The 26,971-nt window shown below is 39.5% G+C and overlaps 1 protein-coding gene across 2 annotated transcripts; it reads left to right on the top strand.

The window, feature by feature from the left end:
• Positions 1–177: 177 nt before the first annotated feature.
• gc2 (guanylyl cyclase 2) lies at positions 178–15,628 on the top strand. 2 transcript variants are annotated; one of them, XM_051400443.1, is made up of 25 exons: positions 179–385; positions 1,702–2,148; positions 2,846–2,974; positions 3,109–3,288; positions 3,538–3,655; positions 4,251–4,552; positions 4,645–4,776; positions 5,196–5,299; positions 5,864–5,982; positions 6,351–6,435; positions 6,806–6,902; positions 7,081–7,203; positions 8,117–8,197; positions 8,272–8,448; positions 8,815–8,971; positions 9,062–9,214; positions 9,606–9,754; positions 10,311–10,474; positions 11,012–11,204; positions 11,285–11,459; positions 12,291–12,389; positions 12,476–12,570; positions 12,659–12,744; positions 13,691–13,791; positions 15,391–15,513. In XM_051400443.1, exons 2-24 carry the CDS (start codon positions 1,768–1,770, stop codon positions 13,788–13,790), a joined length of 3,399 nt encoding a protein of 1,132 aa, XP_051256403.1. In that variant the 5' UTR covers positions 179–385; positions 1,702–1,767; the 3' UTR covers position 13,791; positions 15,391–15,513. The 2 variants fall into 2 exon arrangements, with proteins under 2 accessions (XP_051256402.1, XP_051256403.1); XM_051400442.1 differs by lacking the exon at positions 13,691–13,791 and having other exon boundaries at positions 178–385; positions 15,391–15,628.
• The last annotated feature ends 11,343 nt before the right edge of the window (positions 15,629–26,971 follow it).

The following is a 26,971-nucleotide window of genomic DNA, read 5'->3' as shown; positions in this document are numbered from 1 at the left end:
TAAACCTGTACTGATTGTGTTCATTATTTTGATAGTAATAATAATATTAATGATCCTCATCATTAGTTTCACCTTACAGCTTACAGCTACAACGGTCCTGATTGGATTTAATATAATCTGACAGGACAGGTCACACACTTGTTCTAGGTCGCCTCACACACACACACACACACACACACACACACACACACACACACACACATGCGAGCTTGAGATACACCAGCTGAGTTACATGTTTGTGTCTTCATAATGCAGTGACACTCACTCGTTTATTTTTGGCAGCTTTTCTGCCTTTTGCATGTAAACAAAAGAGGAAGTGATGAAACTATCCATTGCTGTGGTGCGTTGGTGCAGAAGGAAGACCTCCCCATCTCATCAATGCGTGGTAGGAATCCTTTCATGGAGATAATCATGAGAAGAACAGCTATAGATAGTTATTTATAGGACGGTTGTTGTGTCTGACATGCAGTGGAGATCCTTTACTTAAGTAAAACTACTAATACAACACTGTAAAATGAAATATTATGTAAGTAAAAGTAAGAAAGTATATTAAGGTTAATGCAGTTAAAGTATTAAAAGTGACTTTTATACTATTATATATTATATTATGACTTGTGCATTAATGTAAAAGCAGGATTTTATTGTTGTAGTTGGTTTAGTTTGAGCTCATTTTGAACTATATTGTATAGCACTGCAACTAATTATTAATTGTCCAACCAACAGTCCAAACCTCAAAATTATTACAAATAAATTTTAATTATTAAAAGTAAAAGCAGCAAATCCTCACATTTGGATTATGATACAGTACAGCTATGAGAGGGTCACACCAGATAATCCTGTCGTAGCTGATTGAGCCAGGTACAATCTCTGAGTCTAAAGTCAATTAAACTGCTCTTGCGACACTTTCCATTAAAATGACATTAAAAGTCAAAACATTATAAATCTGTCAAAGTTAATTCTATTTTATACTTATACTCTGCCACAATTGTTTGACAACTTTACTTACCACTTACTTTTCAGTCTAAAATTTTACATAAAAAAAAACAAGATTTATATAGAGTTATATAAAATGTATATAACATATTGTTAAATAAGTCTAAAAGGCTCAAAAAGGTAAAATTACCCAATATTTCACAGACCAAAAGTCCCACTAATTATCTCACAACACCACAGATGTATCTAGTGACCTTTTAGTGGGGTCAGAGAACCACCTGGGAACCACTGGACTAAACTACCAAACTGTATATGAAGTAGTAAAAACTAGCTCCACCTCGACCTGCTCATACATTGACGTATTAATAATAATTTGTTATATCAGTCACAGGGGCCGATCCTCTGTGAATCAAGTACTTTTGATAATTTAAGTAAATTTAGCTTATAATACTTTTACTTAAAGCGGCATCAAGTAAAGTTTTTGTTGACGGCGGCCCCTGTGGACAAAAGTGTAGCAGTAGTGTTTCCACCACCTCATTTCATTGATTTCAAGGGGAATCTGACCGTATCCAACCCGGTGGAAGGAATTAAGAATAGCCGTTCTTCTTGCTGAAGGTCTTGTGTGTTTATATAGATCCTATAGTACAATGAAACTGTTTCAAAACCAATTAAAAACAAATTTTAAGTAAAATTTCTGATCTATCACAGAGCATATCTATAAAACTAAAATGTATCTTTCCTTTTCCTCCAAATCCTTTGTTGTTGCAGGGAAGCAGCAGCTTCGGACCGTCTTCCTCCAGGTTCTTGTGAGCTCTGGAGGTGGTGAGCCTTGAGATGCGATCACAGCGATGTGCCTTCATCGCCTTACCTCAAGCATGGAAGCAGACACCAGACAAAGCTCCTGACGCGGACCCATCGTCCTTTCCTCCTCCTGTCCACTCATGTCACCCTCTTTCACCCATGACGCTCCCTCCTCTGCTCCCTCCATCCCACCACGGCCCCCTGAGCTTCCTCCTGATTCTCCTGGCCTGCCTGTGTTTACTGCCCGGCCCAGCACAGGCAGCCTTGTTTCGGGTCGGGGTGGTGGGACCGTGGGGGTGCGACCGGCTCTTCGCCAAGGCCCTTCCCAGTGTGGCGGCACAGCTCGCTGTCAACCGCATCAACAAGGACCCCTCGCTGTCCTACGCTGCAACGTTCGACTATGCTGTGCTGCAGGTACGATGCTGATCTCAGCTTCATCTGCCTGAAAATAATGTGAATTAAACTACTAAATGTAGTAGATATATAGATAATTTCATTGTAACAGTTCAACATGAGTGCTGAAAACTGACATCTGTGCGTCTGAGCTGGAGCCAAGACATGGTTAGCTTAGCTTAGCATAAAGACTGAAAACAGGTTATAACACGTTTAAAGAACACCTGCCTATGCCAGAACAGGAAAAAAAATAAACTACATATAAATATAACACACACATAAAAACTTTTTGGTTATTAGTTAAGAGTTAAGTGAACCATTTTCTGCATTCAGTGCTCATGATATTTCTCATGTTAAGAATGCAAATGTGGAAGGAAGGTGAACTTACCAGCTAAACAACAAAAAATGTACTTACTCCCTGCCATCAGTGGCAGCACTGAGCACAATGTTGGTGAGTAGCAGTCCAGTTGGTGAGTGAAGAAAAATGTTGTACCATCTTACATAGATTGAGTTAAAACAGCACAAATAACTGGGGGATTTGGTGAAGCTTTTATGCACATCAAAGGTCCACATTGGCAGAAATTGAATATAATATTCATCTTTGTTTTCATAAGTGTATAATTACCTAAATTACCGTTACCTTAGAATGAGCCGGTGCAGTGACAGGCTTGCTGGTTTGGTTCATTGATTAATTAATGGATTGATTGTCACTTTTCAGGAGCCATGTGAGACATCAAGGGCGCTAGAGGCCTTTGTGGGATTCCACACCAAGGCCTCGGGGTACATCGGACCAGCCAACCCCGGCTATTGTGATGCTGCTTCAATGCTGAGCAAAGGCTGGAACAAAGTAAGTGATGTTTTTGAATGCAAGGTATTTGAGAGGGATTGTAGGTTTGTGTGTACACATTAAAATTTCCATGAAGGAATTGTTTTTCCTGTCTTTTCCTACTGTCCATTTTCTCCTCAACTCTCCTCCTCCAGGCATTGTTTCCTTGGGGTTGTATTGGCTACGAGCTGGACGATGTTCGGAGCCACCCAACCTTTGCCCGCTCCATGCCGAGGCCCGCCTGGGTGCTGCTCAGCATCATGAACTACTTCAGGTGGGCCCACATTGGCATCATCTCTTCCTCAGAGGACATCTGGGTGGAGACAGCCACCAAGGTTTGAATATTTATTTGTCACATTCCTGCAAAACATTGGTTTCTAGTAGCTGCATAGATCCTGATAAATCCCATAAAACTGTTTGGTGACCGAGGACCCCACACTCTCCTAGGACATACCATACTTAATCATGAAACTAAGACAATGAAGGGGGAAACTGCTCAAAATGTGACTGTTTGTTCTCTTATCTTCTAAGAGTTAATGGTTTTCATCTGCTCAGTGTATATGTGTTGTTTCTGTCCTGTCCAGGTAGCCGATTCCTTGAGGAGCCATGGTCTGCCGGTCAGACTGGTCCGTTTTATGGAGAACACACCTCATGGCATAAGACGAACTCTGTCCAGGGTCCGCAAGATGAAAGAAATACGAGGTGAGTTTTGGTTTATTTTTGGTACTGAGAGCCTCAAAAGGACTTTTCTACAGACCCTAACCCATTTGTACCCAAAGACTATATTTAGTATGATATCGAAAAATGCCATAACATCTGTCCTGATTGGTCTTATGTCCTGAAATTTGGTACGGACATACTTTGGGGCAGGTATCAACAGTACAAATTCACACTATTATCACTAGTCAGGATTTTTTTTATGTGTGTGAGTAAGAGTTCCTTTATTTCCTTTATGCCGGAGATGAATTAGTTATCTCAAGATCTGAAGTTTAATAGAAGCAAACAGAACTTCCTCCATTAGTTTCATTGGGTGTTAAAAAACCCATTGAAACAAATGGAGAAGGTCTCCTTAAGCTAATGTTTTCACCTGTATGACAACTTTTACTGATATGGAATATACAGATCAGACCTCGCATGTGTGTACTGAAAATAATGAAAATCTGCATTTTTATTGCTTATTCTAGTGCGTTTATCATTTTAAAAAGATGTGTCCAAAGACTTAATATAATATGACAAGAAAAACTCTTTAGATTTATGCTCAGGCAAGCCCAAAGCTCAGTTTCATATCTCGCCCTAGTTGTGATCCTCTGCATGCACTCGGCACTGATCGGCGGCGAAGCCCAGAAGCTTCTCTTGGAGACAGCCTACGACATGCAGATGATCGACGGCTCCCTAGTGTTCGTGCCCTACGACACCTTGCTTTACAGCCTGCCCTACCGCAACGTGTCCTACCCAGCTCTGAAGAGCAACAGCAAACTGCTGCGTGCCTACGACGCCGTGCTGACCGTCACCATCGACTCACCCCAGATGTCGTTCTACGAGGCCTACAGAGAGGCCATGGATAAGGGAGAGGTGGCGAGGACCCTGAAGCCACATCAGGTGATGCATGGAAGTGCAGAGATTGTGAGAGTAGGTAGTTTGCGCTATTGAGCAAGGCAGTTTGAGCTGAAATCTGTCTGCATGTTCTACAGGTGTCTCCTCTCTTTGGCACCATCTACAGCTCCGTCCTCTTCATGGCTCATGCGGTGCATCGCGTTCGGCAATCTGCGGAGTGGATGTCTGGGGGAAACCTGGCAAGACAGACCCGCAACCTGTCCTTCCAGGTACTACAAGGATCATGAATAATGCATTAAGTATTTGAAACAGCCAGGGAGTATACACAGTAAATCACTGCTGTCCCCATGTTTTAAAAATAATTGTGCCCTCTTGGATGATAAAACATGATAAAGTGCCCTATTAACAGTTCATATGTCTATTAAATTACCAAAAAAATTTTTTCTCTAAAGCAATTCATTACAACATTGATTAGTGCCATAACAGGACTGACTAAAGAAATCATCATTATATTTGTTTTAATTGATTTCCTAACATTTTTTATATTAAATTTCATACTATGTAGTTGAAGAATTCTGCATTATCATATTATTCCACTCACATTTTAAGTATCCAAACCCAACACAGCTCCCTGACATTACAAAATCACTACTTCCAGTTCCAACTACATGTCTTATTTACGTTGCAGGGCTTCAGCCATCCCATCAAAACCAACGGGTCTGGAGCAGCTCTACTGGACTACCTCATACTGGACACAGACGGACTCTCCTGGGAGCTGAAGCCAACATACAGGTATCTTTACAACACAACTGGAACATTTAGATGGATATAAAAGCATGAATACAGTTATCTTAGCAATACTAAAATAATAAAAGCATTGAAAAAAACAGATTCACCTTTAACATCAGTGTTTCTCCGACGCTGTTCAGTGAACAAATGACTTCCCAGAGGGAGTGCAAGCCGAGCTGCTGCTAATGTTAGCTCAGCTTGTTTTTCTGATAACTTGAGATCCAGACATCTGATGACTAAAATCCTTCATCTGGTTAAAGTATAGAGTTAAAAACCACCAGGATCTAAAAAGTGTCTCAGAAAAATGTAGCTTAAAACTGGATAAAAAGGAATTTTTTTTGCTTCTGGCAGACAACCACAACCCATGCACAAAAGGGAATTTTAAGCCAATAACAGGCGACTAGTGAAACAAAGCATTACCTGACTATAAGTACACAACTCAACAACATCTATAGCATAAGTCTAGTGTTTATAGACATTTTATGGGAATGTTACTATATTTTTTAAAAGAAGCGAATCTTTAAAAAAAAAAAATTAAAGGAAAAAAATCACACTGATTAATGACAGGATCGACATGGAGGCCGGTATGGTGCGTTTCCTGGGTCGAGACATCCACTTCCCTCGTGGCTACGGACCCAGGACGGACTCCTCCTGCTGGTTTATCCCTGGAGTCATCTGCTCAGGCGGTGAGGAACTCACAAAGATATACACTGTCCCTCTATTCATGCTGGATGTTTGGGTTTTTAGACTTTTAACCGTGATCTACAAATAAACATACTGCTGCATGTGTACTCTGTTTAGCTTAGATTGTTTATGTCAGTCCTATACATGGATAACAAATGCAATTTCTCCATATATGCTGTTTAGCTGTACAGCACACTGCTGTCCAACTGTTCTCATTAGAAGATTTCCGTACCGACCATTCAAAAGTCATTTATTTTAGATTTATTAGTCCATGGAAAAATAGACTTATTAATACAATAACAAGCTGTGATCTTTTATCTGTTAAAAAACTCCCTTTTTAATGTTTCCCATCATAACTTTTCCGTTCCAGGGGTGGATCTGTTTTCGACCATCAGCATGTTCTTTGGAGGGACTGTCACCTCTGTTTTTGCAATGGCGTTTATTTACTGCGTCAGGTGAGAAAGTCATGTCAGTGTGGTCTGGAAGGTCTAGAACAAGGGTCAGCAACCTTTACTATCAACAGAGCCAACAAGAAAAAAATCAACTATATCAACATTAGCTACTCTGCAGTGTGCTATTTATGATATTTTGTACTTTAACTTTGCATTTCCATTACAAAAATACCAATTTTGTTGCATTTATGAACTTATACAACTACAGTACAGAACATTTTTTGCATATTTTGTCATTTTTATTGGGAGATGCTATTACCAACCAAACCAAACCAAATATCAATATAATTTAAATTAAAATAAATTAAAGTAGTAAAAAAGTTGCAGGACTGATTCACAGTCTATTGCTGTCTTGTTGTCTCTTGTTGCCTAGGCGACGCATCAATCAGATTCGACTGCTCACGGGTCCAAACAAGATCATGCTGACTCTGGCTGACGTCACATTCATCAACCCGTCGCTTAGCAACAAGGTCAGCCCCTGTTTGATTGACATCTTGTTGGAGTCATACTGTATCAATTTCAGTTCAATAAATCCTTATTTCTTATTAAATGAAGACATTTCTGGCAGTTTTTGTGTTACTGGGGTTGCCCCTTAAAAGTAGTTAAAACTACAACCTGTCTCACAATCCTGAACCGGACTCCTTGTAGAAGCTGAGTCTGGACGACAGCAGAATCAGCGGCATGAGGAGCGTGTCAGAATGCAGCGCCACGTCGCCAGTCTCGACCCAGTCACCGGCCACCTACGAGAACTCCAACATCGTCATCTACGAGGTGAGACAGTCAGTTTAATATGTACAGTGCCCTCTTCCCAGTTCCTTCTGCATTGTAAAGACTAAAGATAAACCACCCAGAAGCCAAAAGGAAATGTCTTTAACCGATTCTGGCTGCCAAGAACAACGTTGACTGTTGAGTTTTATTTGATTGAGGCTTCTCACATAGTTAATTTTACATAGTTTAGCCTGCCAGAGTAATCTCATAAAATGAGTAACTTCCATAAAACTTTGGTTTGAGGATATTTTGTCAACCTTAACTGGGTTCCCACACATCCTGGAAAACCTGGAAATTTAGAGACTAGTTTTCCAATCATGGAAAGACTTGGAATTTGATTTAAGTTTCCAAAAATCCTGGAAATAATTCATGTTGTGCTGGAAAATTGTAATATTAGCCGCTCAATCAGATCGCCTATGTAAACTTTGGTGTGTATTTTGTTTAAAACTGTTGGAAGGACGAGCTGTGCGGTATGAAACTTAAAAGCCAGACGTGGAACGGAAAAACGCTCCCTTTTCATTTCCACTCCCATGTCAGTGAGTCTAGCTGCTCTAATTTTTCTGGCGCAATAAGCAGAATTCTCAGACAGCTCATTGGAAGTGCTGTAAATGGTCATACCTACATGCATACAGCCAGTTAATGATCAAATCTGTTGTGGTAGTTGTTAAATACATGCAACAAACCCTTCGGCTGTGGCGAGAACAGCTAAGCACGCCATGAAAGCGAGCTAACTCAGAGAGTGACCACCTTACCTGTAATGACCCTGAAAGACTTAATCATTAACCCGTAAATTGTATGACCGCTGTCCTGTATTGTCAAGAAAATGTCCAGGAAAGGTCCTGGGAAATGATTTCTTAAAAAGAGTGGAAACCCTGGTTAATCATTCAACTGTATGTGCTGTTTCCTTCTCCTCCAGGGTGACTGGGCGTGGCTGAAGAGACTTCCTGATGGGATGTTTAGCAACATCAACCCCAAAACCAGCCTTGTGTTTGAACTGGTACGTGACATTGCTGTGAAGTATCTCATTTGTAGTGAACAAACACTAAAAGCTATTGATTTTTTTGACAACAGATGAAGGACATGCGTCATGAGAACGTCAACCCTTTCTTGGGCTTCTTTCACGACTGTGGCGTGTTCGCCATCATGACCGAGTTCTGCTCCAGAGGAAGTTTGGAGGACCTGCTGCTCAACGATGACGTCAAACTAGACTGGATGTTTAAGTCGTCTCTGCTACTGGATTTAATTAAGGTCAGTATGGTGACACGACTGAAGTTGCAGACATTAAAACGTGTATTGATTCAGACAGGTCCAGTGTGAGGGTACCTATCTACAGTATTTTACCCTAAATGGGACCATAATTTACTAAATGAACACCATGCTGTATGGAAGAAGACTTGAAACTAGAGACTGAGACCATAAACTCATTAGGAAACTGTATACTGAGATAATAAATCAACTGAGAAATCGGATCATTTCTCCATAAGACTCAATACTAATAGTTTCTTTTTGCAGCCCATTGACCTTCCCCCTGCTGGTCATTAGAAAGAATGCAGATTTAAGACACTTCGACCTTCCACGACTGCTGCAAACCATTTTACCTGCTTTCTGTCTCAGGGTATGAAGTACCTCCACCACCGCGGTATCTCCCACAGCCGTCTGAAGTCCCGTAACTGTGTGGTGGATGGGCGTTTTGTCCTGAAGGTAACAGACTACGGCTACAACGAGGTTCTGGAGGCTCAGAGGTTCCCCTACATCGAACCACCTGCAGACGGTGAGAGAACAGATCAGATTATGAGCCAGGGTCGCGTTCTGTTTTGTTCTTTTCTACAAACTAAAGCCGATCTGTGTGTGTGTGTCCCAGAGATGCTGTGGACAGCTCCAGAGATCCTGAGGATCCCCGGCCAGCCGGGGCTCTTCGGGACTCTACATGGCGACGTGTACAGCTTTGCCATTGTCATGCAGGAGGTGGTGGTGAGAGGGCCTCCGTTCTGTATGATGGACCTTACTGCCGCAGGTAAGATAACTGCTGCATAGACATGTAAACAAACTAAATATGAAGGATTACAGATTTTTCTGATCAGTGAAGATCTTGAACATCGTTTTTGTTTATAAATACTGTTACATTTGCTCAAAATTAAGGAGGATTTTAGGATTTTTTTTACATATAGAAAAGCAGAAAATTGACTCATCCTTCCCATTTCGTACAGCTTAAATCCAATTTTCCAAAGTTAAACCTACTACAAGGAGTTTTCAACTGGTTATGAAATAGTCTCAGTTTAATATGAGTGCCAAAATATGACCAAACAAGACCGTCAGCAAGAAGATTAGCTGTTTCTATATAGGTACAATGCTTGCCACCAGGTTGAAATACGATGAAACAAAGTTGATGATTCTCTGTGTTCTAGACATTATAGAGAAGGTGCGTAAGCCTCCTCCTCTGTGCCGCCCGTTGGTCAGTCCAGACTACGCTCCGTCAGAGTGCATCCAGCTGATGAAACAGTGCTGGAACGAACAGCCGGACAAGAGACCGAACTTTGAAGAGATCTTTGACCAGGTAGGAGTGTTTCTTTGCGAGTCAGTTTAATTGTCGGTATTGATGTAAAAGCATATGCCACAGGTTAAATCTTAAAGTGTGCCAGTTTGTAAAAAAAAGGTCAGATATGAAGTTTAGTTGGTCATAACCACATTTTGACTGAATTTGAATTTAATTGAATAATTACCCGGTGTTAAATTGATATATTTGCATTTTTTAACAAGCGTTGACGTTGGATACCTAATTTTTAGGGAATTAATTCATAATTTTAAGCCCTCTTCTAGAGTATTTCACAGTTTACCTACCATATTTTAAAAAGAAAATTTCACCCAGCATGGAGAGTTTTAGTATCCTTGATGGTGTAAATGTATTGACATGATTTTCCAATCCTAAAATAATATAATTCTAAGAAAAACCTGGATGGTTGTAGCATTTTTGATGAAAATGTTTGTTTGCTTTGGTAAATATTGATTGGGAATTAAGTAATTCAGATGGTTTTAGGGGGAGGGGATACTGCTTAATGGTTTATAACGTTATTCCTGTACTCCCCGCCTTTTACTCCGTCCTCTTCTCTCAGTTTAAGAACATCAACAAGGGGAAGAAGACCAACATCATAGACTCCATGCTGAGGATGCTGGAGCAGTACTCGTCAAACCTGGAGGAGCTGATCAGGGAGCGAACGGAGGAGCTGGAGATCGAGAAGCAGAAGACGGAGAAGCTGCTGACTCAGATGCTACCGCCGTGAGTTAACACACTCGTACAAAAAACACACACATTTTAATATTGGAGGATAATAATCTATAATTTCAGATATGATATATGATATTTTGTCAACATATGCAGTGTCAGTAGTTCATGAGGCCCTAAGGACATAATTCTTCCTCTCGAATGTTTAAGTTAGAAACCCCCCTCCTCCCTTTTTACATAAATATTTGGCTGAATGTTCTCCAAGCTACCGGTTGCTTGTATTGATGCTGGACTTTTTTGCAATAAACCTTTTTATATACAATCAAGACGATGTCAGCGGACTTCTCTTCAAATCATCTTCACATCATCGCTACTTAATATACAACAACAGCTTAAAAAACACGGAGAAAGAAGTGAAAAAGAAAGCGAAAACAGGGCCAAAGAATACTGTCTGTATTAGGAGTAATATGTTTTAATGGAATTTAATGGGATGTAAAACAGAAATGGAAAGAGACTGTATAAGAAAAGTAAAAGAAACAAGGATTATAGTGCAGTTAATGTGGAAACAAACTTGTTTTATTCTCTCCTCAGGTCCGTGGCTGAGGCTTTGAAGGTGGGCGGCATAGTCGAACCCGAGTATTTTGACAGCGTGTCGCTTTACTTCAGCGACATCGTCGGCTTCACAACCATCTCAGCCAACAGCGAACCTATCGAGGTGGTCGACCTGCTCAACGACCTCTACACCGTCTTCGACGCCATCATAGGAAACCACGATGTCTACAAGGTGCTGAGTTTATTCAACTCTGAAGGCGTTGAATTGCATTAGATCGCAGTGTGGCTCATTCTATTCTGTTGTACTCTAAGGTGGAGACTATCGGTGATGCTTACATGGTGGCGTCAGGCGTTCCCGTCCCAAACGACAACCGACATGCCGCAGAAATTGCAAACATGGCCCTTGACATCCTGAGTGCTGTGGGAACCTTCAAAATGAGACACATGCCTGACGTTCCGGTCAGAATACGTATAGGACTACACACAGGTGAGGGAGGAAGGAACTTTAATTAAGTAAAAGTAGCACAAACACACTGTGAAAATACTGCATTCAAGTAAAAGTATGTAAGTATTTTCAGCAAAAAGTATCATTGTGCAGTGAAATGTTACATGTCAGTGTTTTACTATTATATATGATGATTTTGGATTCATATTACAGCTGCGTTAATGTGTATGTTGCATTTTACTGCTGTCGTTGTTTACAGTTGAGCTCATTTTAACTACTTTATATACTGCTGGGTAGTTTAATGCATCATATTCTTTAAAATCATCAGATGTTTGTGGAGTTGCTGTCCTGTGAGAACCACGTAGGATCTCTAACAAGTCAACTTTTCATAAGAAAATTGCTCGGAAGAAGGTTTTTAAACAGTTTATCTGTCTTAAGAAGTTGGAGGATTTAAAATCACCAAATTTGGAGATACATGGTTCTGACTTTACGGGAAGGGTATGTCAGATAAATGCAGGTGCTTGAGCTCTAATAGGGTTGTGGTGCTACAGGTTGGGATCCACTGTTGTATAGTATGACATGGTATTGTATAGTTGGTTTCGAAAGTGTTTTATATGAGCATTAATGCAAATAAATAGTGGGCATCACAGAAGTGAAGAATGTCACAGCAGGGTCATATTAGTAAAATGAACTGAATGGGTTTGTTGCATGTAGTTTTTAATCTCTCCCCCCTTGTCTCCTGTCATCTCTGTGATAAAATGTCCCCCAAAAACATATTCAGTAGTTCCAGTCCTCTCCTAAAACTAATCTTAAACCCAGACCTTAGCGTTAACTTAGCCAACTGAGGAAGTAATATGTGTTTGATTGTTGCAGGTCCATGTGTAACAGGCGTGGTGGGTCTCACCATGCCTCGATACTGTCTGTTCGGAGACACAGTGAACGTCGCCTCTCGTATGGAGTCCAGCGGGCTGCGTAAGTTAACTGTTTATGGAAGAAAGAACCAGACAGGAGTGTTGTTATGTATGTATATGTCAACATGATGATCATACCTGCTGCAGCCTACAGGATCCACGTCCACCAGAGTACAGTGAAGATCCTACGGGAACTAAATCTCGGCTACAAGCTCGAGTTGAGAGGCAGGACCGAAGTCAAGGTAGCTCTTTTATCAGACGATCTAGATTTTAGCACGTGGATGAGGTACAGTCTGTCCCTGCATCTGCCATTCTTTGTCTCTTTCTCAGGGGAAAGGAGTGGAGGAGACCTACTGGCTCGTAGGAAGAGATGGATTTACCAAACCTCTGCCTGTTCCTCCAGAAGTCAAGACCGGGTAGGAACAACTGTCCTTTCTCCTCCTTTCTCTTCCACCTCCTTTGTTCTTCTTCATCATTTTATTCTGAGCTCCCTTTATACCTTGACTTTTTCACCCATGCCAGCAAATATTTAACAGTTTATTACATTTTTGAGCTTTTCAAAATAAAGTAGTACAAGATAGTAGTGTACAAAACCCGTGGTATTGCTGTTGTGATGCAACAGTTTTTCACAGCAGCCATTTTGACATGAAATAGTAGGGTATTTACAACTTAATTTGCTACAAACTCGCTCCTCTTCCTCCGTTTCGTTCCTCTCCTGTCGCTTCCTGAACCCGCAGTGTCTTCATCCCCGGAGTCAGAGTCCTGGTCGGAGCCACTGTTAAATCAGCTGGCCTCCGTTGGTCTTGGAGGCTTGAAGCCCACTCAGCTAATGGGACCACTAACTAGCTAGTGGCAGAAGCTAGTAGAGTATAGAGACTCCCTGTGTTACAAGAGAAACGGTCCGTGTTGCAACTATCCCCTGACGTTTTTTGTCCCGGTGAAAAGGCGGAGTTGGACGCCGTTTTTGTTTTTCTGCGACTATCCGACGAATGAAAAATGGGTCGACTGAGACTCAAGCGACTAACGATTAAGTCGACTATTAGGGAGCATCTCTAATAAACACAGGTGTTACCAATGATGCTAATTAAGGTTCAGTTCCTTTCAGGTCAAATAGAGTCAAGGTGCTGCTATTGTGCATGTTGGCTCACTGGAAACTACTCTTAATGGAACTGAGCCTTATTTGGGGCATTGGTAACACCTGTGATTACCCTACTGTTTCATGACTAAATGGCTGCTATGGAAAAAAAGATCAGTGGCGCCTTAGTGGTACAGTGATTAGTTGGGACTAAAAGTGTGTGTGTGTGTGTGTGTGTGTGTGTGTGTGTGTGTCCTGTGTTTACGCTGTTCACTTCGTCCCAACAGGCAAATGGCACACGGGCTGCAGATGGCCGAGATAGCCCAGTACAAGAAACGGAAAGCCGAGAAACAACAGCAGGAACAACTTGCAAAGAAGAAAAACTGAGGTAATGTTATGCATTATAAAAAAAATGTATAACATTACTTGCTTGGTTGCCAAGGTGACTCGTCCTTATATGGCAAACATATTTCGGGAACTCGTTAGCATGAACTGTCTCAAGGTGTCACTGCAGTTTGTTTGCATCTTGAACATGACCCACTAAAAGGAGGAAATCCTGACCACAGCAAGAAGTAGCAACGGCTTTTCTCTATTAATAAATTATCTTTTATTATTAGTAGAGAATTAGACACAAATTTACTCTATTTATCATAGTGTTGATGTGATTTTTGTATCTGTTTTACCCAAATTTGTTGCTAAAGAGACTTTTCTTTTCATTATTAACTATTTTTATTAGAATCTGAGTGGGTCATGTTTCTGTTCAACACTAAATAAGAGACATTGAGAGTCAGTTCAGGCGATTGATGTCCATTTTAAACAAAACTTACAAAACTCAGTTCTTCTACTTTACAAGTTTAAAAAAAAACCTTGCAACCATCACTGCTGTCGCTTGAAAACCTCAAACATGTATTTCTCACCAGAGGAAAGTTTTCTGTTTGCAGCCAAATGTCAGAAAATTAGCTGTTCGTGCAACAGCAGTGACGTACCGACACTCGCTGACTTTGGCTGTAATGAAATCTTTAAAGTAATTTGGATGAACAAATGCAACACTGTCTGCATTAATAACAAATTCTCTTACAAGGTGAACAATTACAGTGGAAAAAAAGGTGTTTTATTACATGTGTTACATCTGTTCATCCAAACACTCTCAGGATTTGTTATTTTTCTTGTCAGGTCCCTTTACAGGCAGCTAGGTAGTTCATTTTCACTAGCATTATGATGTTTCCTTATGGTAGACTTGCAGTGATTTCCCTTTAATTTCAATGTATTCATAATAACGACGGTCAAGTGTGATGTTGCCTGGTTTGGCTGGTTGGTAAAGTCAAACAATGGCACAATATTGGACAACTACATGGATGTTTTTGTCCTTTTTTTAAATTAATTTTTACTTTACTTACTTACTTTACTATATTGACTGTACTGGGAGGAGCTCAGCTGTCTTTCTGTTTTCCAGGTTGGGCTAGTAGTCCAGATGTTGACCTCTGTTTATGTCCGAGTTTATTCTAGTTGAACACGAACATTTGGGGGAAACAAAGATTGATACCACTCTTATATGTATGCATTCAGTACAGAGCCAGGAGGCGATTAGCTTAGCTTAGCGTAAAGACTGGAAACAGAGGGAAACAGCTAGCCATGCTCTGTCCGAAGTCTGCCATTGTATCTTGTTTATTTAATTCGTATGGAACCAAAAGTATAAAAGTTAGTTAATTAGTGTTTGTGAACATATTTTTAAACTTCAAACAGATGTACGCTAGCTGTTAGGCTAAGCTTATCACCTCCTGGCTCCAGCTCTGTACTTTAATCCCAGATATAAATTGGTATCCCATCGAAAGCTTTTCCCCCCAAAATGTCCCTTTAATGTTTCCTTTATTTGAATGTTTTCTGGTATCTACTTTCTTTTCCCATCTTGCGTTAATGTTAGTGTTTTTTCTCTTCCCCCCCCCACTCCTACTCCCCCATCCTCTCTCCTCCTCTACGTCTGCATCAGCATCACAACGGGCCCGTCGAAGGACATGAAGCAGATGCTTCACAAGGCGGTGAAGAAGATCGCTGTCGTCCACATCGTGACACATCTCCCAGCGCCGGAGGAGGAGGGCAACGTCATGATGTCGCACCACTGACTGACCTGTAATTCACAACTCCTACGACCTTTAAACTCCAGAAGAAGAAGTGATGGACACCGAGGATGAAGAGCGTGATTTTGCCACCAGTGTTTTCCTTCATTCATTATCGGAGGAGGAGGAGACAGAGGCTAGTGAAAGTGTTAGTTCAGATTATCAGTGTGTGTGTGTGTGTGTGTGTGTGTGTGTTTGTGTATTAACGGCTTGCGCGGACGAGATGATGTCTAATGTGGAACTATGTATAGAGGCCGAGAATTGGTGACTCAGCAGAGCAGGGATCTACAGACACCGCCTGTCAGCAGCAGCTAATCTGTCTCGTTCATTTCCTCCTCCTTCGCTTCGCCGTTTCTCCGTCTGAAGGGAGGAGAGGGAACGAGGGGAGGAAAAAGTGAAGAAAAGATGGCTCCTCTCTTCTTACTCCCTGTTTGTGGAGGAATTTGGTATCTTGGCTTCATGGTGCCAAGTTGTCACCATTGGAAAAATCTAAATATACTCCCAGAAATACTGATGGTAAGGTACTTCATGTAGTTTTTGGGGGTATTTTTTACTTTAATTTTAGTGAACAGTAGAGAGGTGACAGGAAATGAGGGCAGAGAGAAGAGGATCATGGTCAGAACTCAAACCGTGGACGTTATTTTCTATCGTTTGGCCTATAAAATGTATAAAATAGTGAAAAAAAGACGTCTTCAAAATGCTTGTTTTGCCTGAACGACAGTCGAAAACACACTGATATTAAATTTCCTATCACAGATGATTCAAGGTGCGCTCAAACTCTGGCAGGTCAGGTTAAACTTGATTTACGGATTACCATCCTGTAAGGGGACTGTGGTTGGACTCGGAGCCCAGAGCACCTGAAGCAGTGTCGTTTTTCAACATTACATCTCCAGTACAGGAGGTTTGGACCGCCGTTAGCCAATAGCTATAAGTAAATGTCCATCAGTAAACTGCGTAAATCCCTGAGAGTTGAGGCGAAGGCACAAAGCACATTTTGAGAATTTGTGATAGTGCCTCCGATGTTCGTCCCACAGGAACGCAGTCACCTGACGTCATGTGCACACAAGCGATAGAACAAAAACACAATTATTCTTATTTTCATGTGATTACAGCCTAATGAAAACATGCCTATGAATATTATATTCCATTTCTGCCATTAGATCCTCCTAACTGTTACACACTTGGCCTTTAAATTAATCTATTACCAAAAATGATTGCGAGTTCGGGGCTCCCCAGTGGCCCAGGTGGGGTGGGGGGCATTTCCTGTCACATCTCTACTTATCAGCATCAAGGCAACCATGATGTCGCACAATCATGGAGTGTTTTACGGTTTTATACCAAAGGTAAAGCAGTGACTCTGGTTTGCAAACCGAAATGACAACCTCCGTTCACCAAAGGCAGCACTCACAGGCGGTTTCACGGTTTCTCCTCAGTTTCGGACTGACGAGCTCTCAGATGTGCGAGTGTGTAAACTGAATGAATGTGTAGTGAGATGTTGCTAAAGAAGACGTTCCCAGGATGATTAAAGATTAAAAATAGACGGTGGGCGATTTGAAGAGGGTTGCTCCCACGAGAAAGAGGTTTTAGTTTGTTTCTTTCTCACAACTAGAACTCCCCCTAAAGTTGGATTTTGGGGGATCTTTTTTTTTTTCTTTCTGTTGATTCATACATACATTCTGATTTTGTTAATAATGTTTTATTGGTTAAATCCAGTTCAAAACATGTTTATCTTGCCAGGCAGTTGTTTCAGCTCTACAGAGTGCACTGTTTCATTTTGCGCTTATATTTTAAATAGATAAGATCAGATTGTATTTTAGAGTTCACTTTATTTTTGTAACCAAACCTGCCTGACAAACAATAAATATTTTGGTGCTTAAATTGTGCGTGTTTGACCTTAAAGTTGCCCCCACCAGTTTTTCAGTGTGATCGAGAGGCTGATCTTTATACAAGCCCACAGCGCCCCCTGGTGATGCAACAGAAAATAAACTCCAGTTTATTCAAGCTACAGATGGCATCCTGGAAGCTCTGGAGGATTATCCCTGCTGATCCTCACTGTGTGTGTGTGTGTGTGTGTGTGTGTGTGTGTGTGTGTGTGTGTGTGTGTGTGTGTGTGTGTGTGGTCTGCTTAAAATCCATAAACTCACAGGCAGCTTACCACTATATATATATATATATATATATATATACGTATATGTTCAAACTGACTCCAACGCACACACAGTAGTTGTAGAAGTGCTTTTACTCCAGGAAAAGTAGCAATACATTTTTTTTTCCAGTAAAAGTCCTTTTACTTAACTAAAAGTATAAAAATATTGGCATAAACATGTATTTATTAAAATTAATAATGCATTAATGTGTAATTTAATTATTCTATATACTGCTAGGTAACATCCCCCCAGTGATCAATAAAGTTTTAACTTATATTAATCTATAATAATATGTTAAAATGTATTTGTTGATTATATTTTGATTTTTTTAAACTAATTCAAATGCAAAGAGGCTTTATAGGCATAACCATATTGAAACACTACTGTACAATATAAAACATTACTAGAAATAAAACATTATGTTACATAGTGCAAAAACCAAACACAACAGCAATGTTAACAATATTTAGTTATTCAAAGCAGGAAGCTGACTGATGGATATCAGCGACAATGTGAAAATAATAGTAATAACGATAATAAACAGTCTGTGTTCTCTCCAACAGGACTGTTTCGTTTATGTTGGTTATGTGGTCAGATAATTCAGGATGTTTGTGTTTGAATTTAGGGAAAAATGTTGTTAATGTTTGGAAGTTTTATATATTCTAATAGAAAGTGCAGCTCCGTCTCAACTTCCTCTTCCTTGCACAGCCTTCTGTCGACGGTCTCGATGGCCAGGCTGTGGTAGTATATAGTAGCAGAAATACTCAAATAAAATACAAGTATGTCAAAATTGTTCTTGAGTAAATGTACTTGCTTTCCGCACACAGGTGTGTTTATTGTAGCAGAGGTTCCCATCCTTTGTGGCTTTAATGAATTATGACCCAGTTAGCTCTATAAGTTGTGATTTTCCCTTTTTCATATTGTTTTATCTAATATTTCACAAGAAAATAGGGATTATGAGCAATGTTGATTCTTTCTTATCCCACGGATCATCTCATGACCCGTCTGATTTACCTTGATACAATACATAACAACAGTGTAAATAAATACATAATAATACAGATAAAATGATCTATTAATGCGTGCATTAATGCTACAACCCTTGCTACGAGCCTTAAACGGATAGTAAGTGAATAAGAAATGTGTTGTGATAGAGGAATAAGATGCAAACGTTGTTGTTTTGCGCTTGTCCCTTTGATGTTTTCTGCACTGCATTTCCCAGAAACCACCTGTCAGTCAAACAATGAAGTGAGGCTTTCTCTTGATGCAGTTTGCAGGTGGCGCTGTTTTCTTGTCTGTTCAGCCTTCACGGCTTTTACTGCTCATGGTATCACTTCTGCTTCGTCAGTTTAAACCAGATAAAACAGATAAAACACAATACTTTCCCACCCCAGTGCAGTATGCAGCTTATACAGCTGGGATCCACCAGTGCACAGACACTGAGAACGGACTTTACAGTGAAGGAGGAGACATCTTGTGTCCTGCAGGAAAACTTTACAAACGAATAAAATGTGCATATTTATAGATTCAGGTATTTTTTATTGAGGTAGAAGAAGAAGTAGATGCCTTTTTAAGGGTTTTAGTGTAGAAATTTATACTTTTTTGTGTGTGAGAAACATTTCAGACACACATTATTATTCCAAAGAGATTATTTATTTATTTATTTATTCATCTTAATACATGTCTGAAGGAGATGTTTACAACGGCTGTAGCCAGAGTTTTAGACATGCTGAGGCCATTAGTCCAAATTCCCAGCGTTCCTAACTAAGGAAATTCTTGACTAGCCTCCATATGTAACTTTTTTTTTAAATTAATTGAACTGTTTCCATTTCATTGTCCTTTTTATTTTACCATATTTATTTGGTTTGTTGCCTAAAGATAGGAACATTTTTAATATATTTAGTCTAAAAATAATTCTAGACTCAACCTCACATTTATAGTCTGTGTCTAACTGTAGATGCAAATTCCTCTTTATGTCAATAAGTCAAAGATTTACTGTAATTTTACAGAGAACATGGACCTGGAACGTGCTCAAAAAGCTTAAGTCCTGCTTGAATCATTAAATAATACCAACTGGGGATAACAGAAACTTATTAACCAAACATCTACTGGTTGTACTGGTTGGTTATATGTCGATTTGAGCTTCTGACACCAACCAATAAGAAACATTATTCTTCTCTAAGGTTTCCTGTGGTTTATGCTTCGTCCAGCAGGCAGTGAAGACCTCCCAACAAGCTGTCGCGTGTCAAACCTGCGAAGCTGAGATTATCAGAGGATTTACACTGTTATCCAGGCGTTAATGGCAGTTTGTTGGGGGGGCAGGATGAGGTTAGTATAGATTATGGTATAGTGATATAGAATAAGGAGCAATATGGATCGGAAAGATTAGAGAATATTGAGGAATGGGACCTGGACAGATTAAACGATGGATTATTCGTGTAAATGTGTTGCTGCTGTCCCATCAGATTTTCTTTTTTTTAAACACATTTTATTGTATTTAAGCAGAGATAATACAACCCCACCACCCCCCAACCCATTAGACAGCACATACTATACAGAGTTAGACAAAAAAAGGTGAAAATAGTCATAATGACCAAGACAATAATAATAATAATGACATATGATGAATAGTAATAAATAGTATTCATAGTTTCAAAAGTTTCAGTATACATTGCAACTAGACATATACAACTAGAAGGAGTTTTTAATGTGATGCAGTGAGATGCAAGTCCCTAGAGGAAAGGCCTTGGAGGAAAACCCCAGGGTCTTTCTTAATTTTTATTTTAAACATCCCACTGACTACTTTTGAAATAAGTGTCCAAAATCTGGAAATCAGTTTACATTCCCAAAAGTAATGGAAATACGTTCCCCTTTCTAAGTTGCACTTGTTACACAGAGGAGAAATGGAGTTTAAAAGTTTAAAATAACAGGAGTAATATGCAGTCCTATCAGATTTAAATAAATACAAGTGCCTATAGAACAAAAACCATATAGAAACATAATTTCACACTAAGAATCCTTTATCTCTGTTTTTGATTCTTGATTGCGTCTTAATTTGTAATCGCACTGTAAATTTTCCGTTTTTTCACTTTGTAAACTTGCTTCTGAAAAATGTCATACAAACAAAGTTTATGATTATTATTAAAGTTAACTCTGAATATCGATTACAGTAGGTTTATCAAACGTCTAGACCGCCAGGGCGCCCGTGACTTCTGACATATTGATTTTAAAAGCTCAAAATTATGACTTAACAGACTTTATTGTCACTATTCTTGATATTTTATCTGAATTGTTTATTCTTGGCATAAATGGGCTTCCATATAAAGGCCATCACTACAAACTGTGCAGCCAAAAAAAGCTTTATTTTAAATTTTGTGACTAATTCTGTGATCATTCAGGTTTGTTTAAAAAATTTCTAAATGTTGCTATAGTACTTTTTATTTTAATCTTCCCTAATTTTTCTTCTTCTACTGGCATTAAAGAGCTTCCATATATGGTATAGCTCATTGTTGGAATGTATTCATTTGGTTTCTTTCGGAGCATTAGCATTAACATCAATACCGCTCTCATATTTTATGATTTATGTACGGAGTTAGAGCAACAAGGGGGCAATGAGCTTAGCTAAGCACTAAGACAGGAAGCAAGGCAGAAAAAAAAATAGCACAGCTCTGTCAAAAGTTAAAAAATGCACCTGCTAATGTCTCTCTGCACACAAACAGAAATGTTAAAACACTAATTGTGGTTTAGGGGGAGTTACATGCTGGAACTATTTGATGGCAAACAACAGCCGGGCCAAGTTATGCTCCCTGGTTCGGTGCCATCGTCCCAAACATTGCTACCATTTCTAAGTTCTTCTTTCTTTTTAAAGTTTCTCTCAGGTGGATTTTCTGCAGATTCCCTTTTTCAAGCTGAAGATTTATTGTTCAGGAAGGTGTCACAGAGGGCGTGGCTCTAGTTATCCAGCAACGTTTCGAATACCCTGACACAGTTACATGCATTCACGCCTGAAAACTGATCTTCTATTTTTCTCACCTAGATCTATTCTTACCCAGACCCTCACGCTCGCTTCATGAACCTTTAGGATTACAACTATAGTTTAATGTGGACCCGAGGGGAAACATGGTAATGTGGGACAATGGGAATCTAACAGAAATACACTATAAAGTTCAAAATAAACATTAAAGGCAATGGTAAGAATACAAAAAATGATTTCTTGGAAACAGTAAATGATCAAAACAACCAGTGTGGGTAAAAAAAAAAGGTAAACTCTTAAGCTAAAACTAAAAGAACTTACTAAAAACAGGCACAGGAAGCAATAAAAGTATATGAGCAATAAGAAATATGCCCAAAACCAAAAACAAGGAAGCATTTTGAACATTTTCATTGTCTCTCTTTTTTGTTTGGTCCAATATTTGCTGGTGATTTATCCAACAATAGACTGCAAAGTTTATTTGTTTTTTTGCACAATACTAAAATATTACAGTGTTAAATCCACACTTTTAATATATTTCTTATGTATTTGTTTTGAACTCTCTATCACGGAGAGAGGAAAGAACATGTTTCTTCAGCCAAAATAATCCCTAAATTGATGGAAAGTTTAAATTTTAAATACATTTACTGTAAGAAAACTGCCGTTTAAGTCCCACATTACAACTTCAGTGGTTTCAGCTTACCACAACTACTTCTGAATGCATAAAATACATCACAAATACTTGTTATACCTTCAGAAAATATACTACAATCCACGTCAAACTTAGATTGATACGTATGAATCAGTTCAGTTGTATAAATATCCTGTCAGTCTGTTTAAATTGCATTGTCAACAGCAGCAGCAGTATCGCAACTGTGCTTGTTCTGAAATAACAGACTGAGTCTGTAACAAAGGGAAGCATGCTTTCCTTTGTGTTTCCTGTGTGTGTGTGTTTCAGCTTTGTTGGCTCTGCTCCTTTGTTGCAAGTACAATAGCAGCAGAAGATTTACTGTAGGGAACCGTCCTGGCCAGCAGAGGGCGCTCTGACCTGGTAACTGTCAGGGAGAAGAGAGGCGAGAGGAGGGTATTGAGATTCAAGTTAAATCATGAGATGGGGCATAAAGATGGTAGAAAAAAGGAGGCATTAACTAGATAAATGACACAAGCAGCAAATTATAATCTACAATTAATCACAATTTTATTCTATATGAGCCTGCTAGAGGGCCGCAGGGCAAAATTAACACCCAATTAACACCCCATTCCTCATACTCTGACTTTATAGTGTAGATTATTCCCCGAAGGATTTAGATTAAATTAGCACACACCACATAACAATACATATGTATGAGTCTATACAGCTTTAAAGCAATAAAACACAAATACATTATGAGAAACTTAGAGAAAAGAGACCTTTGTTGTGCTTGAAATTTAATTAAAATAACATGTTGTGTTAGCTTTGTCTTAAATTGTGGTATAGTGAGAAGTATATCAAGTAGTATTTATATTAGAATACACATATTGAAGCAACAAACTAATTCATTTCAATGTAATATAACCAAACTTTGTTAACCTGCAACTGTTATTTTATGTTGCTTTAATCACCAATAAGGAACTTTAAATTTGTGATGATTCTGGCGGCCCCTGTGGACAAAAGCGATAGTGCTTCCACCGACTTCTTTCATTGATTTCAAGGGGAATCCATTAAGAATAACTTTATATAAAAAGCTGCTGATGGTCTGGCATGTTTAGGTCTTTTAAATTAAAACCAGATAGAAAGAAAAATTACACATTCTTCCTCCCGTCTTATTATATCAAACCCTAAATCAGCTAAAGTTTACACACAGGCTGTTTGTGAATAAATGAATACACATTACAGTAAACTTCCTTCCTGCGTGTCTACAGACTCAGACAACTGACGTCAATCATTGCCCAAAGCACATCAACCAAATAAATGACCTGAGGGCAAAATTTGCATCATTAAGCCTTCAAGCTGGTTTCCTCGTTTGACTGACACTGGGTCTGACGCACACACTTAAACACATGCAAACACACACTTGAACATGCACAGTCTCTTAATGTGAAGCCTGCACAGTCACACAGCACTCTTAGATGGATGAAATCAGGGTCTAAATTATCATGAAATCATCCCAAAACAGCTTGTTTTACTCAAAAGTGTAGTGCTTGACTCAACCACGCCTATTATTTGGAAGATTACTCAGCAGTGACGCATGGTGGTGTGACTGTAACAGTAAAATATATAAATAAATAAATAATATTTCAACCTTAAGCAACAGAATTTGAGATGCCGAAGAACTTCATGTACGAGCAGAATCTAAAAATCCTCCTTTAATATTAAAAAACGAGACAAAAAGAGGGTGAGAGGTCGAGATACATTCGGTTGTTGTTGTTGTTCTTTTTTTTACAGCAGCTGAGTTAGCACATGAAAGGATGAAAGGTTGAGGGGCTTTCGTGGGTCTGACTGGTCTCACGCCAGACGGAGGTTATCAGAACCGGGCTTCCTTTGAAAAGCAGCTGATACTTCCCCGTGGGAGAGTTGGGTTGCCTGTCGGCTCGACTGGTAGCTAGTCGTCATTGTGGGAGAGATTGGAGGCTGGTATTCCGGCTGTCACAATGCTGTCCATTTTTTCCGTAACAGAAGGTTAAAGAGGTGAAAGAGTGAGAGAGAGAGAGAAAGAGAGCGAGAGAGGCTAATGGAGGAGGGTCAAAGGACGATGCTTTGATAACAGTTTTCACCTTTTTGCAGCCAATAAAGCTAATTAATTTAATATATGTTCACATAAGAAGCCCCCAAATAAGCAATGTTGGGCGCAGTTATTTTCAGTCTCTTTTTTAGGAAGATGGCGTCTCCATTCTTAATCCTGTCTATGATTGATCGACTGTTTCTTCAGTCCGCTGAAATAACCACCAATGAGCACAAAACCAGCTTACTGGAACAGCTGACCAACTTGCGGATGTGTCTGAGATGTTAAGAGTTGTCTGGATATAAGCTAAAGCTAAACTAGTTAACCCAGGCTTTCATTAGAGGCTGCTGTTCTTGTCCTGTATCAAACCAAAAGTTCATGTTTACCTATTATATCACTTACTTACCTTAGGTCACATACATGGCCTGACTTAAGTTACGTAATATGTACTTATTGTAATCCAAACCATGAACTTTTTTCTAAACCTAACCAAGTAGTTTTGTTGTGCTTAGACTTAACAAAGATGCAACTGTGTTGACCAGTGACCACGGAGGTCCGGTACAACAAAGGTCAAAGGTCCAGTACGTCTGTCACTGGTACTCTCCAACATGTTTGGGAATGGTCATAAATTGTTTTAGGAGTCATTGGCAATCAACTTATTCAGTCGTTTGGGTAGGTTACGATAAAACATGTAGGCTAAATATGAGCCAATTGAGGGATTGTTTTGTCCCACTAACTAAATTTAAACTCTCTTTCTCATGTAACTCCTGCAAGAAAACATATTTCCCCCAAAAGTTATTCCTTTCATATAACAATGTATAATTGTAAAACAAGGGTATAATTATAAGAGTTGGAGAGAATATACCGTTTGTGGTGGATCAAATGTGCAACGACTGATTGTTTTTCACCTTTAAGGGGACAGATTCAGAGGCAGACACAGACAGGTGGTTCCTGCATATCTCCACTAGTAAAACATGGCACAAACTCTGCCAGGGTGAAGGGTATGATTCCCACTGGGGCCAGCTGCACTACACATGATCCCACTCATGATACGGAAAGGTGTTTGGGATAAAAGGGTCCAGCAAATTGTTGCATGCGACATGTAGTAGAGGCTCGGGAAGCCGAGCGTGGCATTCTCCGAGGCGTGGAAGAACATAGATACCTCCCCTGGGCAGAGGGGGGAGTCCTCCTCAATTACTCCATCTAGGTTCCCATGGAAAACACAGCTGGGGCTTGAATCTCGGCTGTCGCACATGCATGCTCTCTTAATTAGTGTTTAGTGACACACGAAGTTTAAAAAAACTTAATATCACGCTTGGAAATAAGAGGGAGTCCTGTTGGGTGGCAGATGCCCGTAGATGGCAGGGTGTAAACAAACCTGGATTTTGATCTGAATCCATCCCTTGTGCCAAAGCGGGGGGGGGGGTTTGGTTTTAGCCAAAGAGGATGGATGCAGGCCGTGTGAGGTCACCTCAGCTGGCTTGACCCTTGCTGACACTGTGGTTGGCCAGCACCCAAATTCACCAGTGGGTTCTCACATGACTGGAGCAGAAATGTGTTTTAGTAAACCTCAGGGCCCTGCAGACAAGAGGTCCAACGTTCGGGGGAGCTGTTTGTATCCTTAGGGTTAAAAGATCTAAAGAAGCTTTTAATCTACAGGAGAGAAAAGAGGGTAGAAGAGAGGATATAGTGTTTGATGAAGAGGTGAAAAGCTACAAAGCAAATACACAAAACCCTTGAGTTCAACTTACTTAGAAGTACAATATGTTCAGACTATAACTTTTTATAAAGTAAAATAAAAAACTTGCATTCAACTAGAAACGTCTACTTTATTTTATACATCTCTTTTACTCATGTCCCCATGTATTAGTTTGTTTATTTATTTAAGGAGGGACAATGCACATTAATTAATGTGAGTCCATAAATGTGCCAGATTTAGCCACACATTCTAATTTTCACCTGCAGTCCGTAAAAATATATATTTTTATGTGTATTCTTGACATTTTGAGTAGTGACTTACATATATTTTTGAATACGTTTTCTAATCAAAGAGAGTCATAATCTTTCACCGGCGTGCAAATAATGAAATAAATAATGTCTATTTGGCATGAAGACTGAGTGGCTCTAAGAAAGTTTATTTTATCTTTGAGTGTTTAGGATGCTACGCCACCACGCTTCGATGGCGAGGGCAAGAATCTTTATCAGAAATAGCGATGAATCACCCTCATGCATGAATCATACATCAATAATAGCCTGATTTTATACACGAGTCATGATGAGGAAGATAAAGAAAAATAGAAATGCATGGCAAAAATAGCAGCACATGTCCCTGGCAGGTTTATATAAGAAAACATTGAAAGTAAAAAAAATAATAATAATAATATTTTAATTACGTTTTATTTTGTATTATTTAATAATTAAATAAGATTTGATTCCTTTAAAATAAATAACCGAAAAAAATCTTAAAACTTGACCCAAGTCAAAAGAGTCGGCTTGTCTACAGACCCGGGATCAGTTTCCCCCCCCTTAAACAACCGTTGTAAACCCCCCCACCTCTAACAACCGACTCCAGATCAGCCGTTACAAAAAGTCACCGCCTATTATTTATTTATTTTTTATTTTTTTTAACTTCGGT

This window comes from Dicentrarchus labrax, unplaced genomic scaffold, assembly GCF_905237075.1.
Source record: "Dicentrarchus labrax unplaced genomic scaffold, dlabrax2021, whole genome shotgun sequence".
In the NCBI taxonomy this organism is placed as follows: domain Eukaryota; kingdom Metazoa; phylum Chordata; class Actinopteri; family Moronidae; genus Dicentrarchus; species Dicentrarchus labrax.
The sequence above is the reverse complement of the archived record's forward strand: the minus strand, read 5'-3'. Positions and strand labels throughout refer to the sequence as shown.

Coding starts and splice junctions, on each gene's coding strand:
- gc2 (XM_051400442.1), top strand. CDS start 1,768: ATGCGATCACAGCGATGTGCCTTCATCGCCTTACCTCAAGCATGGAAG. Junction 2,975..3,108: donor TGAGCAAAGGCTGGAACAAA/GTAAGTGATGTT, acceptor CTCCTCCTCCAG/GCATTGTTTCCTTGGGGTTG. Junction 10,475..11,011: donor CTGACTCAGATGCTACCGCC/GTGAGTTAACAC, acceptor TTCTCTCCTCAG/GTCCGTGGCTGAGGCTTTGA.